Consider the following 19,562-nt stretch of genomic DNA (forward strand, 5'->3'; position numbering starts at 1 on the left):
TATGTAAATGTTTGTTTAAATTATGCGCGTAATTTAAACTGTAAACTGGTTTTCTATTTATGTTTCCTTAGTAATAGTGTTTAAATTTAAGTATAGTCTAGTATTTAAATTAATATTATCAGAATTTTATTCGTATTAATACACTGTGATCTCGAACAATAAGTACGTATAGTAAGTTATTGTTCATTTGTTATTATTAAAAAAAAAAAACAACAGTTTTTGATAAAAAAAATGTATTTTTTTTAAACGATATTTTCCTTGTCACATTCGCTGCCGTATTGCGATTTCTTAAAACTTCTACCTCTCTTGCATGTCACCCAACATTCATGAACTGGTTTTTGAACGAAATCTGTAAAGAATATATATATTAAGTTGTACACATATAAAAAAAATAAAGATTTTTTTACGCAATAGGAGTAATTCATCGAACTCGGACACAAGTAGAGCAATATTTTGCTGTTTGCCTAGTTTACGAATCTAGTCGATTTAATATGAACTATTTATTTTATATTAAGCCGTCTGGTCCCGGCATAAAATGGGTTACCTCTTACTTTCCCATGAGTGTCGAAAAGTTCCCAAGGTGACAAGTCTCGACTTGTCACCTTTTTCGACGACGTCATCCCGAGGGATAAGTACTAGCGTCCTTTTGTAAACATCACCAAAGCCTAATTGCGGTTGCTAACCCACTTATCAAGCCAGGCAATTACTTGCATAAATTCCCCAAGGAGAAGGTCTATATACAGCAGTAGACAGTTAACGGCTGATATAATAACGATGACGATTTGTTTTATACAAATTTTTAGGAAAAGTACCTAAATAGGATTTAAATAAAAAAAAAACATGCTCTAAGCTATACGAAGTTCAGTTTTGTTACGAATAAAATGCTAATACGCAGCACGTGTCATCGGCGCCAGCGTAGGCGTTAAAGTGGCCAGCAAGTGTTGACCTGAACATTATATTTATTTAACTCAATTATGTAGCAAATGGGATAGATGCTATGGGTCTTTGTAAACTGGTTTTCAGTAAGACGAAGGGAGTAGGGTTTCACAAGAATAGCTTAGTAGTCGATCCCTCTGAGTCAACACTAGGTAAATGTTCGTCGAACGTATATTTTCTTAAATATCAAAGGAATATTTTGTTTTACTTATTTATAGCCGGTTTATTTGAACGTATTGGTATTTAAATAAGTAAATGTCAGTAATCAGAGGAATCGTTGGCGTTGTATTTTTGTGGTTGATGAAGCTTAAATAATTGAAATAAATTGCCATTTAATAAAATATTTGTACATCATTTTATGTGACTCAGTGAGTAGGTAGAACGTTATTATATCTATTTTTGTCGCGAAACAGCAATGTTACATACATTGCTGTATGTTGTTTATTTGTTAAAAATTATTTATTGAACAAAAAAAAAGCAAAAAAAAAAACAAAAGTCAAAATATTGATAGTTGTTTTGTGTATTACGATCATTAATATCTTTTAGTTAATATCTCATGAAAACAGGACACATCTCACTAAAACAAAATATTAAATATAAACATCATAGTTCATTGACAAGGAGATGTAATGTAAAAAACAGATTTTATTAATGCCGTGACATTGTCACGATTTTGCTTTGCATTGACATTGCATTCCAGCAGACATAACATACCTACATACATCGCCAGAATGTATTTATTGTTTAAAAGAAAAACAAGCTTTTAAAAATAATTTCATTTTAAAATTTTTAAATTAAGAACCGACAAAAGATTTATTAACCAGTGACAAAGAGCAGTTTATTTATTGATATATAGATCAATAACAGTATTATCCAAAATAAGAATCCGTTCTATAAGTGAGATGATATTTCGTCAGCGATGTTTAAAATTTTTACCGGATTCGTAGTACTATTTTTGATTTAAGGTTATAGATGATTTATACATAAATTGTGATGAATAAGTAACTAAATATGCATTAAGAGAATCACTACACGTATGTATGGATAATAAAGGATGATTTCTTCATCGCTGTAGGCTTTGTATTGTGTTATGACCATTACGAAATAAACCGTGGCCACAGACCAAGATGTTAAAGAGAATAGTGGATAGGTTCGGCTTTTCATACTTTATATACCTACATATATATACGTTCAATAGTTGTCTTTTATTATAAGAGGATTTCTATTTATTATATAGACAGCTGTTTAAAAAAAATGGGACATATTTTGACCCAGTATATTTATTTTATTTATTTATTTTATTAAACTTTAATACACCTATAAAGTGTAAATGGTCAACATGACACCATATGGCATTATATACCGGTCAACCGTAGATAGGAGTAACGAAAAATTTAATTGACGGTGTAACGTTATGAACAAAATGAAATCAAAATAGTAATTCGAAAATAACATAGGTATATATAATACTATATTTCTTCACCTCTTGATACGACACAACACCAACTTTTTCCTTGAACCGCCTGATGTAACTATGCCTTGGTCTCCCCTTTCCCCTCCTCCCTTCTATCTTATCTTCTATTATAATGTTCATAAGTTCGTCGTGTCGTTTCATGTGTCCTAACATTTTTTCCTTCCGACCTCAATAGTTTTTATAACTTGTCTTTTTTCCTTAACCCTAAGTAGGACAGAGTACAGAGCAGTGGCAAGAGTTCCACCGACAACAGAGCATCTCATAAATAGGATAGATAGATAATATTGCTTTATTTTTTTCTCTATTCAAAAATGCACCGCCTACGTATTTCTCGGTTTGTTCAATGGTTGACTAGAGAACACCGTCCGGCGTTAAGTCCGCCGTATAAATGTACATAGAATTTTACTGTGCATTAAAGTTTAACATTATTTATATAAAACTATTTTATTGTTCAAAATAAACCTACACGGACGATGTTGTGGATAACAGCGAGACATAAATAAAACTTTGAATACTTCAACACTTATCTACATATAGGCGTGGGAGAATAACCTTTCGAAATATCAGACAAAGATTAATTATATCTTTCCTTCATTCATAGCTATGAAGCTACTATCCCTACGTAAATTAAAACAAATCAAAAGGTATTAATATTAATGGAAACATTGTTTTTATTCAAGTACCTAGCAATAATGAAACGAAACAAAATGCGTTGGGTTTTCTTAGAAGTTAGTTTTTTTAGTCTCAGATAAAATAATTCTAATAAGAAATATTAGACGGCAAAAGGGATTGTTAGTTATGGGGTCTATCTAACCCATTTCTAGCAATACATTCAATTGACTTCCATGCGGTTCTCCTTGGTTAATTCCACTAGAATTAACCATAGTGGTTAATTCTAGTGAAATTCTTTTTTTTTTATACAACTTAGAATGCCAAACAAGCTGACGGCCCACCTGATGGAAAGTGGTAACCATCGCCTATAGACATGAGCACTATGGACTATATATAGTACTATGGACATAACAGAGTATACTGTTTCGCCGATGACACCCCCCATGCGTTGCCATTCCTGAGGACTCAGGTGTTATTCCTTTGTACCCTGTAAATTCACGCCATATCTCATCCTTCAAACTGAAACACAGCCATGCAAACACAACTGCTTCACAGTAGAAACACGAATGGGGCAGAGGTACCCAAGCAATCGATTTTTGTACAAAGTCTCCCTCTGGTAATAATGAATGATTATGAATGTTTACCTTTTTTGCTGTCACAATTAAACTCGTGCATATCGCATGTGTCAATGAAGGTCCTCATTTCACCGCATGAGTCGATCCCACACACTGGTACCTGGTCGTGGCGACATATGTCCGCTATTTGACATTCTTCGTTTAGCTAAAAATTTTTTTTGTTATTAAAATCGAGCGCGTTAAATCACAATGTCACCTTTATGTGACAAGGCGATATAAGATGATGCGCGCCCAATGATACAATGTCTATTTACTTGTAGGTGTGCTATGTATGAATACGATTATCTTTATTTCCTTAAAACATACACACCGATGCATTGATATATATTTTTTTTGGTGGATGTGGAGTGAAGGGTGATAGATGAGAATGAAAACAGACCAGTTAGCCCATCATGATGAATTCATCAGGAATGAACCATGATAGTTTCCAGGGGGAACCACGAGGAGGTCAACCTGGTTGGGTATATTGCTAGTAATGGGATTTTTAGTCTCCATTACTAACAATCCCTTTCCCCCCTATGCATTGATATTGTATCACATTGTATAGTATAGTACACCGAAGGTCCATCCCTGTCTTTCAATATTTTAATAGTACTATCCCATTTATATGTATGTTGAATAATCTAATATACTTACCAGGAACAATAAATATTATATTAATATTTATATATAAACTTTATAAACAACATTTTGTAAATACTCCAGCCTTGTAAGACAACAATGAATAAATTTAATCAAAATATTGAAATGTATAATGGTCACAAATATATCCTGTTGCTAAATCTAATTTTAAACGAGTTTGTATATTTGATATTTGTTGGCTTCACGCTTTGAAATTTTCTCGCGTTTCTATGGATACTTTCCTAGAAACCTTTGAATTGCACGATGAAAGCTCAATCGAATCGAATGTAATCGAATACCGATCTTGATTTATTTTTATTTCGTGTTTACGCTGGATCAGTTAAAAATATTTTTATATTTACTTTGTACTAAGTGCACATAAAGAAAATGGAATATTTAAAATTTTAAGATTCTAGATCTTTGATTAATAATAATAACTAGATATCCAGTGGAAATGCTAAAAACGATCGAGTAACGCCTCTCTTACAGGACGACATCCAATATTTATCTAATATTTTATAATTGCGTTTTGACCTTAGCTCATACATTTTAAATTGTACATCTAAATAATTAAAGCTGTTAAATGTATATTTATTTTGCATTACAGTTTGTCAATGCCATATTTCAGTTGTGATTTAGTTAGCGGAACATTATTTAGCGATGTCACGTGAGGATTTATCAATTAATTGTTTGTAATAGTAATATTTATATATTTATTCATGTATGTTTACTATATATATATATATATATATATATATATATATATATATATATATATATATATATATATATATATATATTTAATATTTTATGTGTATGTTTATATTGGCCTAATTATATGTTTAGAATTTATGAATCTATTAAGTATTACTTTATATTTCTTTAATTCAGTAATGCACCTTCCACTGATTTCTCTGTTTTCCCAATGCTTTTTTTTATACAACTTAGAATAGCAAACAAGCTGACGGCCCACCTAATGGAAAGTGGTAACCGTCGCCTATAGACATAGTACCATGGACATAACAAAGTATACTGTTTCGCCCATGATACCCCCCATGCGTTGCCATTCCTGAGGACTCAGGTGTTATTCCTCTGTACCCAGAAATTGCTTAACTGCTTGACTGATAAAGAACACCGCCCGGTATTAAGTTCGTTAAATGTACATAGAATTTTATTGTATATTAAAGTATAAATAAATAAATATAAATACATATTCATATATATCTGTTTGATGATAAATCAAATTAATTTATTGATTTTCCACTTACCTTTTCGCTATCAATGTGTGGGTAGGAGTATTTAATTAATGCTGATAAACCAATTATAATTAGCACACAATTGACATTGGACATATTAATAGAGTCTGTATTTGTACATGTTTATTGTTTATCTATATGATATTAAATTATTGATGCATTCCTTCTACTCAGTTGCTGAATAAAACAAATCTGTAAGTATGTGGAAAGCAATATACATATATCTACTTATGTTGAGAGCAATAAATGTTTATACCATTTTCATGGATTAACTTGAACAAAAATAATATACATACATTTTTATGGTTAAGTTTATTAAACGTAGACACAAAGAAAATGTAGGAGAGATTGTACAAAAGATATACTCGTATTATACGTACTAAGCAAAGTTAGAGTACGGATGCATAACACCATTGTCCTGAAGAATTAATGGGGACTTCTTTTCTAATGGATGATAGTGGAATGGTAATTCGGCGTGAGCTATTGGTACCTATATGCGCGGTATCAATGAGAGAGGATAGGTGAGAATGAAGTCAGGACAGTTGCCTCATTATGATAAATTTATCAACAATTTATCACGATGGTTTCCAGGGGAAACCACGTGGAGGTTGACTTAAGATTTGAGCTTGAGTTTATTCTGTTTAATCAATTCTTCATTGGCACCCCGCCAGCATAAACTAGAAACATTTTAATCCTCAGGAATGGCAACGTATGTGGTGTAATGTGGGCGTCATAGTGTTTTAAATGTGATATTCATAATGCTTTTATAAACAACTTAGAATGATAAACAAGCTGACGGCCCATTTGATGAAAAATTGTAACCGTCACGATGTTGTTCATGCTTGCAATTTACACTTAACAATTTTATTCAAGTGAGTACCTTTAGCTGTAGTAGTGCGTTGGATATTGAATTGATGCGAAATGCGATGAATGGATGGAGGTTTTAGAATGTGTGTATAATAACATAAGATTTTTTTTTACAATACAAAGGGCAAACGAGCATGCGGGTCACCTGATGGTAAGTGACTACCGCCGCCCATTATCACTCACAACACCAACGGCATTGCAAGTGTGCTGCTGGCCTTTTAAATAGGAATATGTTCTTTTCTTCAAGAAAAGAACATATTCCTAAAAGGTTATGATGTCGTATCGGTTCGGAAATACTGTTGCTGGAAGTTGATTCCAAAGAGTGGTTGTGCGTGGGAGAAAATGCATTGAGAAACGCACGGTGGAAGACCGCCATTCGTTATACTTACACTTGATAACTTGCAGTTGTTAGTATGTACATAATAAATTATATACTATACTTATCGTTGTTGGCACATAGTATGTCTATCCATGTATGTAATAGAGTAAATTCGAAAATGTGTACCTTTATCTGTTTGTGCTTCTAATCCTAGCGAGACGGCGCGGCGGTATTGTTGATTCAAATATGCTCGGCGCACTCCTTTATATTGAGTGTTGAGATTCAATTGTGAATATATTTATTTATTTTATTTCGATTTAGGTATTTACATTTCTCGCAAATTAAATAATACATACTTTCTAAAATAAGAAATGAAACGCAAATAGTTCATTGAATTATAGTCTATTATTATTTTTAATATTGATGTTGCAGTCCGTTCTATATTCGGGTTTCTTGAAAGACCGCCCCCTCTTGCACGTTACCCAGCATTCGTGGATGGGACGTTGTTTGAAATCTGAAATTTTAGGTATTATATATATTTGTAAGTGAGTATGGACACGTACGTGTAATTGTTTATCTATAACAATTTTTAATTTTTTACCGCATAATTACATTTCTGTTTTGCCAAAGGTTGATTGGGAGATAATGCTATAAAGCATTAAGTCCGCCTTTTGTACCAGTCATTTTTTGTAATGTAATCAATAAATAAATAAAATATATATTTTAGTTACATTGCAGCTCATAAGGCCATACCCTAGCTGATCGCTAAAGGTGTATACAATGTATTTAGGATGGATGATTTGCGACGGAACTCGCAAGTATAATTAATTTGTAAATATATTTATTAATAACCAAAATATACTTATTAACCGGTATAATATAATATAAAAGCAACCTATGTCCTTTTCCATCCCAAATGTCAAATTTTGTGATAATTGGTTGAGTGATTCAAGTGCCAAGAATCAAAACAAGAGCTAACAGACAAACAAAGTTACTATCAAATTTTAATGGTAAAAAGGATTTCATATAAAAGTTATCTCTTTTCTTTATTTTTGGTAATTAGTTACATTTAATCAGTTTCAAACAAATATATCCATTTATTAAATACAAATTACCTAACAAACAACTACATTTAATTAATTAATTAATTTGTTAATACCTTTCTTGCTGTCGCAATTAAACTCGTGCATATCACAAGTATCAATAAATGTTCGCATTTCGCCACAAGAGTCAATCCCGCACATAGGAACTTTATCATGTACGCATAAATCAGCTATTTTACATTCCTCTTCATTCTGCGAATAGATTATGCGTAAGATACATAGACATAAAAAAATCAGATTCACATTTCGTACAAAAGTTTGTGCACTTAAAAGTTTTCTGAATTATAATTAAAAGGAATAAATAGTTATCGTAGGGCAGGACAAGAGTAGAATAAATTTATTTATCGATACCTAATTATATCAGTCCCTATATTTTTACAAAATTTGTAAGTACATTTCTACACTTTTGGCTGTAATGCCATTAGATGTTTAAAAATGAATCTACATTATTTTCAAATGAACTCTATTTTCAGTACTGGTTTTTAGTCTCAGATTGTGCATCTTGGGTATTTTGTATACCAATGATAAAATTTCATACATTATACGATTGAAATTAAATACATTTATGAAATCTGTTACTTACTTTAATTGATTCACTGTGACTATTTACAGATGACACCAGATATAAAACAAAAGCTGAAATAAATTCATATATTAAAGAAATTAGTAGCAGTTGTGTTTGCATAACTATGTTTCGGTTTGAAGGGTGGGATATGGCGTGAATTTACTGGGTACAGAGGAATAACACCTGAGTCCTCAGGAATGGCAACGCAGTATACTCTGTTATGTCCATGGTACTGCTCATGTCTATAGGCGACGGTTACCACTTTCGATCAGGTGGGCCGTCAGCTTGTTTGCCATTCTAAGTTGTATAAAACAAAACAAACAAAACAATTAAAATTTATAATATACGAGTACTAACAGTAGCTAAATTCAATTTACGCATTGCTATTTTAATAGAATGTTACTATTTATATTAATAGTAACATTCTATTAAAATAGCAATGCGTAAATTGTACATTTGAATGGAGCGACCGAAGAAAATTACAGAATCGATAAATTATGTGTTTTTATTTCCGAATCGATTTTGATAAGTCTTTTTGCCAACAATAACTTGAAAAAAATAATATAATTAAATACGTTTTATCTCATGTTGATCCTTTATTATTTATAATTAAGGAATAAGTATATTTTATAGTCTTTAATTTCAATTTACATAAATGTTTCATTTATGTAACCACAGTAATATAAGTATAATATATATTTTTAATTAAAGTGGACGTTTACGTTGATGGAATATTCGTAAATGATGATGGATGAAGATGAAGTCTGGTCACTTGGTCTATCGTGACAAATTTAGGTTGATATTGATAGTCATGAAAGACTTTAGGTGTAGATATAGATGTGAATTCACATGGAGTTAATGACGATGGTTTCCCGGAGCACTAGGGGTATGTCGACCTGACATTCATGTGGTTAACCTGAGGGAATCGAAATTACTAATAATTTCTTCTCTCCATTCACATATTGTTCCGCAGTCTTATGTTTAGCAGACAGATAACGGCTTATATGGGGAGAAGGGATTGTTAGTAATGCGCACTACCAGTCCTATTGCTAGCAATATACCCTGTCAGGTCGACTTCAACGTGGTTCCCCTTGGAAACCATCATGCTGAATTTTTGGTTAGGTGGCCCAACACCATGGGCTAACTCATCAGCATTTTCATCGCACCTATCATACCCCACTGGTACCCCGCCAGCGTATACAGTCAGCGTACCATTCCATTATGATCCATTAAAAAAAATTACTGAGATGATGATGATAATTCTTATATATGTCACTATAACATTAGCAAAGACTTACCTAGTGAAATTTTCATGGTACTACATCATAACAGGCAGTAGTTGGTTATTGGTGTAAATAACGTCAATATTTGTCACTTGCATTATACATAAAACTAAAGTTTTCTGCACACTTATCGTTTTTATTATTTATGTATATTGAGCCAGGTAATAAGTTCTATAATTTAAAATTTATAGTCACATTTTTATTGCTAAATTGTACTACAATTTTAGCTTTATTTTTAAAATTTAACGAAATATTTAAAGATATAAAAAGCTAAAATAAAATAATCAAGGTCTAAAATTACTTTAAATAGAAATATACATTTTAAAAACGACGGAGTTTAGAATTACTTTTAATATGTTTTAAATTAAATTTTTGAAAAGGCAAATAAATTAGTTTAATAATCTAGTTATTAATTAGGAATTGCAATGCAATTTATTAGTATTTTATAATCTTAATTTATGTCATGGTATAAAAGTACAATACTAATAGTTCAATTTAGCTCGTAACTGAGACCCGTATCAACGTACATAATTCAATCAAAACGTGCTTAGTAACTATAAATCATATTTCGAGAGTCAATAGTCTCTTACTAATCTTGATCGTTATAATTTTATTTTTACTTTTAAATTTAAATTTTTTGTTACATCCTGGAAAATTAACCGCTAGATCTCTTTATACTATGCATATAATTTTTTTTATTATAGCACGCTTTAGGGCACGATTAAGGGCTTTTATACATACCTACTGTAATACAGAATTTAAATCATTAAAAAATATTAAAAGCAAATATAAGTAAGTCACATTTTACTTTTTCGTTACTATGGTCCATATAAAATAGAGAAATTCATCATGAAGCATCATTTATTCCGAGAGATATGTATATACTGGAGGAGGAGGAGGAGGAGTAAATACTGCCGGACTCTTATTTGATAAAATTCTTTTTCTTCTTGGTGTAATGCTAGGGTTCGGGTTTACAAGTTGTGTTTCCACATTTGCATCTCTCAACTCTTTCTGCTGTAAAGCATGGTAAGTAATTATAAGTAGGCACTAATAATATAAATTTGTGTTTTGTAATTTATAAATCTGTAAATAGGAGATATTGATTAAAATAAATAATTATTATATTTTTAATTATATCCACAATTAATTGTTCACTGCTGAATATAGGCCTCTCCTATAAGAAGACTTTTGCAAGTAGTTGACACGTTTGGTAGGCAGGTTGGCAACCGCAGTTAGGCTTTCGTAATATTTTATGAAGGACGCTGCTCTTCATCTCTCGACTATTATTTTCGCTTAGTCGCTTCTTACGACACTCATAGAAAAGGAAGGAGTGGTCCGTTCTATGCTGGGACCATACGATTACATATCGAAGCAATATTTTTTTATAATTTTAGTCTGTATGTATGTTTGCTTCGGTATCACGCAAAAACTACTGCATCATATTAGATGCTGTTCCTGAAAGTTCAACTTAAAATTAGATGTATGTTTTATCTTATAACTATGTCAATGTTATGCGCCAAATAAATATTTTTCTTTCTTTCTTCGTAGGTATTCTAGAAGTGAATGGTTTCATTGATTTTCTTACTTTCAATAAGCATGTGTGCGGAGAAAGAGATTGTTAGTAATGGTGTCTAACAATCCCATTGCTAGCAATATATCCTAACAGGTCGACTTTCACGCGGTTCCCTCTGAAAACCGTCATGCTTAATTATTGATAAAATGGTCGTGATGGGCCAACTGACCTGCTTTCATCTCCACCTATCATTCTTCACTGGTGCCCCGCAAGCGTATACCGATAGCGCAGGCGGGATTACCATTTCATTATCAACCATTAAAAAAAAATAAGCACGTGTACGAAGTTGCGGGTAAAAGGTATTATACAATAAGATGTTATAAACAAACAAGCACTAAATTACGGATAATGTAGTGATTGCTTGCTCTGTTCGCTAAATTAGGTGTAATTAACTGAATAGGTAGGTATATCAAATATCAAGACGTTTCACGTGTAGTTCTCAATTACCCACACTATAAGTGGCTGAGCCGTCTAGCCCGGGCTACTTGTTGGATGGCCTGAATTGAAAACGCCATGAAGCCTCTAGTATTCGGTGAGCCATAATGTAATTTGAATCTTTACGTAGTAATGTTATAGTAAAATTTCTAAAACTTCTCAATCCAATTCCAAAAAGATGTGTTCGGAAATATTTTTTTTATGATATTTAGAACTATTAGTAGTATTGGGCAAGTTGACAATATGACATGATGATGTTCATGTCATGTGATCATTATCCAATAATTTCATTGCGACAATTAAAAAAATATATGACAATAATATAGTTAATGTACTAAAATGTGTTATTTTTTATTGTCTTAGCTATCACGGTCGTGTTAATAGTAACATCATCTTCTCAAATGCCTATAGAAGACTTAGAGGACATACTGGATTATTCATCACAAGCATCAACGGTGAGATAAATGAACAATTGATAATATAATTACATTCTAAATATATAGAGCAGTCTAGTAACTTGTATGTAGTATTTGATTTTGCCAGAGAATTGAAAAGCGGGACACATCTAAGCAAAATGATTGCAACAACTTTATAGAGGAAAAGCTGATCGAACATGGACAAGCATTAGGATATTTAGTCAAAGTAATTGAAAACAATGAAAAAGTAATTAAACAATTAGTTGAAAACCTTAGTAAAAGTGCGCAAAAGTCAAAGTTACCAGAAGAAATTGAGATACATAAAGAAACTAGACGTCATAATGCAGAGGAGGACAGCGCAGACAATGATAGCATTATTTTTAGAATTGGAAAGAGAATTCCAAAATATGGAACACTGTTTAAAAATGTTATTCTAAACCATTTTGAGGACAGGACAGATCCAATGCCGTTAGTAGAAAAAAATCCAAGTACTTGATTTTGTTTTGCAGATTCATGCTTAATAACGCAAATTTCTCTTCCATGTTCTAAATAATTCTATGATTTATATCAGTCTTTTACTTTTTATATGTACATTAAATAATACAACTTTAAATTAATCATACTAAAAAATTATACTATTCTTTTTATTATAAAAGTGCTTTTAATATATACCCATTAATATTGTGTGTGTATATATAATAACTACATATTAATTATTTACTTCTTTATCCTTTGACGGAATTATTACAATTTATTTTATTGCGATGTATATAGTTATTTTATTATTATATACTACTTATAGAAGCGTATTCTACTTATTATATTTTCAGTATTTTGACTTATTGCAATTGTCATTCTTAGAAGTTTACTATTCCAGTGTACATCTTAATCCTGTGGTTATTTCAATTTTGCCAATTAATAACGATGTGGCGAATACATGGTGTGGGATGGCCTTGTTATGCCATAGGCAGTCCTATCCTAGTTTATTGTCATGACAACAATTTCAGTTAACGGTAAATTTATGATATTTCCCGTATGTTTGAAGTTAATTGTTATAGGTAATATAGTGAGTGTTCACTATTTTGATTTACTTGTATGTGTATATATGAGTTTCCATTCATTTTCCATCTTTAATTCAGTTGTATTATATTTTGTTCCAGATTTTATGCTAGTGCTAAATTGTAATCCAATTTTTTTTTATGCAACTTAGATTGACAAATAAGCTGACGGCTTACCTAATGGAAAATGGTAACCGTTGCTAGACTTAAAGATAATAGAGTATATGAGTATTTTTTAAGTAACATAAAAAATAACAGCCAGCGGTATAATTTGTTAATAAATAAATAAATTTTATTTTCATGTTTATCATGAAATAAGGTTTTAACTAAATCTATTAGTAATTTGTTATTTTAAAATAAAAAAGAAAATGATTAATGAGATTATATAGTTCAATAGAAATATTTTATTATTAATAAAAACATTTATATTTTTATAAATTTAATATAAAATTTTCATGATTTGTTATATTTTAAATTTCTGTATTACATTTTAACGGAAAATATAAGTTTCATTGATTTTTACATTGTATTTTTTGCATTTTTTACTACCCAATACCGGTACCTAACTCCTTTGGGTTTGGACAAACTCCATCTTCTTCTTTTACATGCCTGTAAACTAAAAAAAAAAAAATAGTTAAATCATACATATAGCGCTACATTAGTATACTCGTGACTACGGCCGATGTAACCTGATCGAAATGTCGAGATAATTTAGCTAAATTATTATAGTTTACTTAAATGATCGTATTAATTCCAGTCTCTTATGAAACACATATAAAACGTTATGATTATAGTGAATGAAAATATAAAAAAAATATTAAGAGAAATTGTATTCATTAGCGTCTATTCTACTAATGAAATCGAATATTTTTTTCAAGACAATAAGGATAAAAAAAAATTATATTATATTATAATAATTATAATAAATTAGCCCTAAGGATAAAAAGGCGTTAGGGCTAATATGGGTGTCACAGAAGACATATATAAAATTTACGATCGAAACTTAATGTAACGCAATTACAGGTAAATATTAGCTATATACCCCTTTCTTACTAGATAAATCAGGAATGTGATGGAAAGAACGTGAATTTAAAATATATATAAACAGCACGAAAGTTTAAAATGAACTGTCACATGCAACAGGTACCACTTTCCAGCAAGTGGGCCGCTAGCTTGTTTGTTATTTTTAAGGAATAAAAAAAAAAACTTTTAAATTTGTGATCGTGTAAATCTACAGATTAAACTTTAATTCCCAATAATGTATAATAAAATGTTTAATAACGATAATAATTATTGTTGACATTTTATTAACCTTTATAGTCTGTATAATTCTTTTAAGGGAACAATAAAGAATTTTCACAATTCATTCATTAAATGATTGAATTTATATTAGTAAAAACTATATATATATATATATATATATATATATATATATATATATATATATTATATATATTTATATATATATATATATATATATATATATATATATATATATATATATATTTATATATATATATATAATTTTGCACGCCCTATGGGTGGAAAGCATGTACTTTTATTATTTCTATTTTGTAACATCATAATGACCCGTATTTCTTACAAATAAAGAATTTGATTTGATTTGAAATCTACAATAAAAATAAAATTTATAACTATACCTATGTTTATGCAATTAAATTTATTGATTGTTTGACAAATACTCACCCATATTATATTCACAGGAGTATTCATACAAATCGCATAGATCAATGAATGTTCTGGCTTCGTTGACCGATTTTCCACAAATAATGACGGTGTCATGAAAACATGTGTATGCGTGCTCGCATAATTTTTTCAGTTCGGTCTGAAGCAATATTATACAATAGTTAGCAGTTAAATAAAATAACAATACAGTTAATTTTATCATGATTATATGTGTTTATTGTATTTCAAGTTATATATTTTCGTATTGGTAGTTAATTATTCTGAAACCAAGAAGTTGTTGTATACGCAAAATTAAAATACAAAAAATAAACAAGATAAAAAAATATAGAATTATACAGAAATGGAATGATATGATTTTCCAATTACGCAAATGAAATTATAAACAGGTATAATGTGTTTCCATAGAACTTAATAAAAATGTAAATAAACTAATAATTGATCCGACCAAAAAAACAGTTTGCTAATGTCTCATGATAAATGTTTTGCCATGTAGGTCCTGGTATAGAATACGCCACCCTTTCCTTTCCCGTGGGTGTTGTAACAGGCGACTAAGGCAGCTTATAGTGGAGGGATGGGTAACATCGTCTTTTTAAAATGTCAAATAGCGGTTGTCAACTCGCCTGCCATGCGCGGCAACTAGTAGCAAACCCCCTCTTATAGGGGAGACTATGTTCAGCAATATACAGTTAATGGCTGATACAACAATGTCTAATAATAGTTAAATCAAAAATAGAACAATTGTTTGGATGTTTCGATTTGTTTAGAGACTATAAAAAAATAAATTTATAAAAAAAAATATTAACACAAAACGGTCAAAGAGTTTGTCAACATTAGTATCTGCTATTTTTGTTAAAATATATAATAATAGAATAGAGTATTAGCAATATTTAAAATTTAAAGCACTGGGGGAGAAAACGACTTGATATTTTTACAATATTTATTCAAGATAAATCTTAGATAAACAACTATGTTTACTATATTTAGAATAAAAGCATATAACTATAATTCGTCGGGTTTGATTAAACGTTAATAAGTATTATATATTTACACACGTGTTATTATTTGATAATATATAATATGTGCTACCAAAATAGTTTATAATTACTCCTCTCCATCCAAAGGTTGCCTGGAAGAGATCGCTCTTAGCGATAAGGTCGCCCATTGTTTTATTATTGTGATTATTTCTTGTAATTATTTATATTTATAATAAGTTTACTACTGTAATCTTTTGGAGGAAACAATAAAGAGTATCTATCTATCTATCTACCCTTTCCTTTCCCGTGGATGTCGTTAGAGGCGATTGAGGAAGTCAAATCCTAACTGCGATTGCAAACCCACCTGCCAAGCATGGCAATTACTGACAAAACTTACTGAGAGGTGGTCTATATTTAGCAGCTAACACTTGATATGATGATGATACTAACTGTATCACGCGACTTCACTCGTAGTTGTATCGTGAACTTGAATAGCCTATAACCTTCAACTTCTGGTACTTCCAGACCCTTTTGATTTATTTATTTTGATACTTTGAATTAATTTTGATAATTATGCTTATAAACAAAAGCTTAACACAGAAGATATTTATATACCCTATCAGGCGACCTAGTCCTGGAAACCATCATTGATTCTTGACTGAATTGGTCACGATGGGCTAACTGACCTGCTTCACCTTCACTTATCATCCCTTACTGGTGTCCCAGCAGTATTTACCAATAGCTCAGGCGGGGTTACCATTCTATTATTATCCAATAAAAAAATATATTAATGGATATAAGAGATATAAGGTTCCATATTAATTTTGCAGCCATGAAGTCGTAATTTTGTGTTAAATCTTATATTACTATAATTTATTTCACTCGCGCAAAGAGTGTGTCTGAAATATCTGTTTGAGTGACAATCTGATATAATAAATATATATACTTCTGCGTTCATATTACTGTCAGTTTTTTTTCATAACAAAAAGCTCAGGAACTTTTACAGCTTTATTTTTATAACTTGTAAATATTGTTATAAAGAAAATTTTATATTAGATCAAAGGGGGAAAGTTGTGAATAAATAAATTAATATTTTGTCGTGTGTGGGCGTACTCCGTTGATATTTATCCTATAAATGTCTAACACGTGTAAGATGAATTGGAGTTAAATTAACGTCATGCTGCGACGTCGTTGATTCACTGTAATTAAACTTGTATGATATATTTTCTCCACAGATAATGTAATACTAACTTAATCTTTCTGTTGCCGGTGGCTTTACGCGCGTGGTGTCGTGTTTCTCCTTTAAGTTTATATTTTATAAAAAGCTTATGTTCTAAAAAAACAATGTTCGAAATTTTAGATTTATAGACTTAGTAATTTTATCTGTGTGTTAATAGTCAGTCAGGATAAATGATTTTATTTATATGTGGAAGAAAATGCCTACAGAAACGCATGGTAGAGGACTGCCTCTCATTCAGATGATCGTGATGGAACTTCAGCTTGTAACGGATTGTACGATGATGAAGTTCAGCAGCTGGTATTAATCCAAATAATTTTTTTGAACACTCTTCAAGATATATGCGATAAAAGACGTAATGAGGCGTAACGTCTCCACGCAATGATGCAGATTTTGCTTCACAGGATATTTTTTGTTTTGCTATGGTAAACTTCAATTCCGATCATTACACAATTAATATAGAACTCATAAGTGAGAAACCTGATCTAATGCAAAAAGAATAATAAAAGTCGGTTTAGAATTATCTATGTAATCATAAAGCATAATCGTAAAAAATTAAGTTGAATTGAGCACCTTATTAGATGTTAAATCATCATCATGTCAGCCCTTAACTGTCCACTTCTAAATATAAACCTCTCCCTTAGGGGGTTTTGCCAGTAGTTGCCATGCATGGCAGGTGGATTGGCAACCGTAGTTAGGCTTTAGATATATTTTAAGAAGGACGCTGCTGCCCATCCCTGTTAATAAATGATGTTAACTAATCGTGTTTAAATATTGTGTGCAAAATTAACTTACCAAATGAGCTTTATCGCCAACTAGGTGTCCCTTTATACTATTAAATGAAACTGTAAATAATAACATAAGTAATTGAAGCGATAAAATGCTAGCTTTCCAACGAGTTCTTCGACACATCGTCTTTTGTGGTATAGACCACAGAGTATAGACAATGTCTTGCTGCAATCCAATAGACAAAGGCCGGAAGGAAATATCGGATTAGGTTTGTCAAGAATTAATCGATTCCAAGATCTAGCTAGACGTAGCTTTATTGTTGGTAGACGGGGATTGCGGTTTCGACAAACATTGTTTCGCCCCCTGCCGGGTCCCTATTATTTAATTGGAAAAAAAATATATCTATTTATCTTTTAAATTTGAGAAAATAATATACATTTATAAATATTCATTAAAATTGTAGAGGTAGAGTGGTTTCGGAGATTAGTATGAACGAACATTGCAACACAGGACTTTTATATAATAAAATATAATATGAATATATTATATAGATTCTATTGTTTGTAACCTATCTACGTATATGTATTATGCCATTCTTTACGTAGCAAAATTTATGGTAATTTATCAAACAATATAGTTGTAAATAATTAATTTCTTTTGCGTCACTTATTTGGAATCTATATAAGTAATTATTTTTGCATTAGATATATATGTATCTCTATGTGTGTCTCCTATATTAATTTTGTGAAGATTGAAGTATTTCGGTGCTATTTTGTTTTTTTTTCATCGCCGCAATCACGCAACATATTATGACTCTAAATAGGCTCAGTAGAGTTTAATTTAGACTCTAAATCTTTGTATAAAATGTGTGTAAAAAAATTTAAAAGTTTTTGTAGTCTTTTCTTATTGGACTGATGAATGGAATATTGGTAAATGTGCCAAAGATGAAAAATAGGTGGGGATGAAATTAGGTAATTGAATTATCGTGGCGAATTCACTACAAATTAATAACGACTGTTTCCAGAGACACCATGTGGTCAATCTGATAGTGTCAAACTGCTGATTACGGGAGTATCTTCCTAATTACTAACAATCTCTTCAATCTAGTTCAGAGTTGATAAAAAAGAGCAGCGCATTATACACGTTAGCTTGTTTCTTTGAGTAAATACTTTTAGACTGTGGTAACCGTTTACCATCAGGGGGTTTGCATGCTTGTTTACCTCTTCAGTGGCTGTATGCCACACAACACAAATATACACACTTAATTTTTCCTATAAGTATTGGTCTAATTTAAGAAAAAAATTTTTTTTGCATGTATATAGACATTGAAGGAGGAGGAGGAAGGAGTTGGTGTCGTGTCGTATCAAGAGGTGAAGAGACTCGCTGAAAATCGTAGTGAGTGGCAAGAGCTCCACCGACAAGAGCGCAGCTCTTAAATGGATAGATAGATATAGACATTGCAGAAAAAAAAAATTAAAAAATAAACATAAGTTTAAAAAATAACAAGACTCGTTTTGCTGTAACACACAAATATTTTTTTATAAATTGATTACACTTATTTAATGGTTGATTAATTATGATATTCATAGGTTTATAGCAAGAGATTATAGTATGTAAAATAAAGGCTATATCTATAATAAAACTGTACACAATATTTCGTAAGTAGGAATTTTATTGAATTTCTGGACAACAATGAAATCAGGACAAAATTCAGAATGATTTTTATGAAACAAAGTATGTTCCTATATAGTTTCTTATCTAT

The 19,562-nt window shown here is 30.8% G+C and overlaps 4 protein-coding genes across 5 annotated transcripts; 1 reads left to right on the forward strand and 3 right to left on the reverse strand.

Annotated features, from left to right (window-relative positions):
• Nucleotides 1-10: 10 nt before the first annotated feature.
• Nucleotides 11-5,792, reverse strand: LOC113519273 (uncharacterized). Its single transcript, XM_026904333.3, has 3 exons — nucleotides 5,547-5,792; nucleotides 3,667-3,802; nucleotides 11-349 (listed from the first exon to the last, which is right to left on the reverse strand). The coding sequence occupies exons 1-3, from the start codon at nucleotides 5,628-5,630 to the stop codon at nucleotides 243-245; spliced, it is 327 nt and encodes a 108-aa protein (XP_026760134.1). The 5' UTR covers nucleotides 5,631-5,792; the 3' UTR covers nucleotides 11-242.
• A 1,314-nt stretch (nucleotides 5,793-7,106) lies between these two features.
• LOC113514706 (uncharacterized) lies at nucleotides 7,107-9,837 on the reverse strand. Its single transcript, XM_026898805.3, has 4 exons — nucleotides 9,687-9,837; nucleotides 8,407-8,459; nucleotides 7,880-8,015; nucleotides 7,107-7,234 (listed from the first exon to the last, which is right to left on the reverse strand). The coding sequence occupies exons 1-4, from the start codon at nucleotides 9,700-9,702 to the stop codon at nucleotides 7,116-7,118; spliced, it is 324 nt and encodes a 107-aa protein (XP_026754606.2). The 5' UTR covers nucleotides 9,703-9,837; the 3' UTR covers nucleotides 7,107-7,115.
• A 1,855-nt stretch (nucleotides 9,838-11,692) lies between these two features.
• LOC113514707 (uncharacterized) lies at nucleotides 11,693-13,280 on the forward strand. The gene is made up of 4 exons (XM_052898125.1): nucleotides 11,693-11,776; nucleotides 12,043-12,134; nucleotides 12,223-12,563; nucleotides 13,256-13,280. The coding sequence occupies exons 1-4, from the start codon at nucleotides 11,758-11,760 to the stop codon at nucleotides 13,278-13,280; spliced, it is 477 nt and encodes a 158-aa protein (XP_052754085.1). The 5' UTR covers nucleotides 11,693-11,757.
• Nucleotides 13,281-13,626: 346 nt separating this feature from the next.
• Nucleotides 13,627-18,019, reverse strand: LOC128201363 (uncharacterized). 2 transcript variants are annotated; one of them, XM_052898132.1, is made up of 3 exons: nucleotides 17,867-18,019; nucleotides 14,861-14,999; nucleotides 13,627-13,762 (listed from the first exon to the last, which is right to left on the reverse strand). In XM_052898132.1, exons 1-3 carry the CDS (start codon nucleotides 17,981-17,983, stop codon nucleotides 13,755-13,757), a joined length of 264 nt encoding a protein of 87 aa, XP_052754092.1. In that variant the 5' UTR covers nucleotides 17,984-18,019; the 3' UTR covers nucleotides 13,627-13,754. The 2 variants fall into 2 exon arrangements, with proteins under 2 accessions (XP_052754092.1, XP_052754091.1); XM_052898131.1 differs by having other exon boundaries at nucleotides 13,627-13,769.
• Between the last annotated feature and the right edge of the window lie 1,543 nt (nucleotides 18,020-19,562).

Source organism: Galleria mellonella, unplaced genomic scaffold, assembly GCF_026898425.1.
Source record: "Galleria mellonella isolate WM207_F2 unplaced genomic scaffold, CSIRO_AGI_GalMel_v1 utg40, whole genome shotgun sequence".
Lineage (NCBI taxonomy): Eukaryota > Metazoa > Arthropoda > Insecta > Lepidoptera > Pyralidae > Galleria > Galleria mellonella.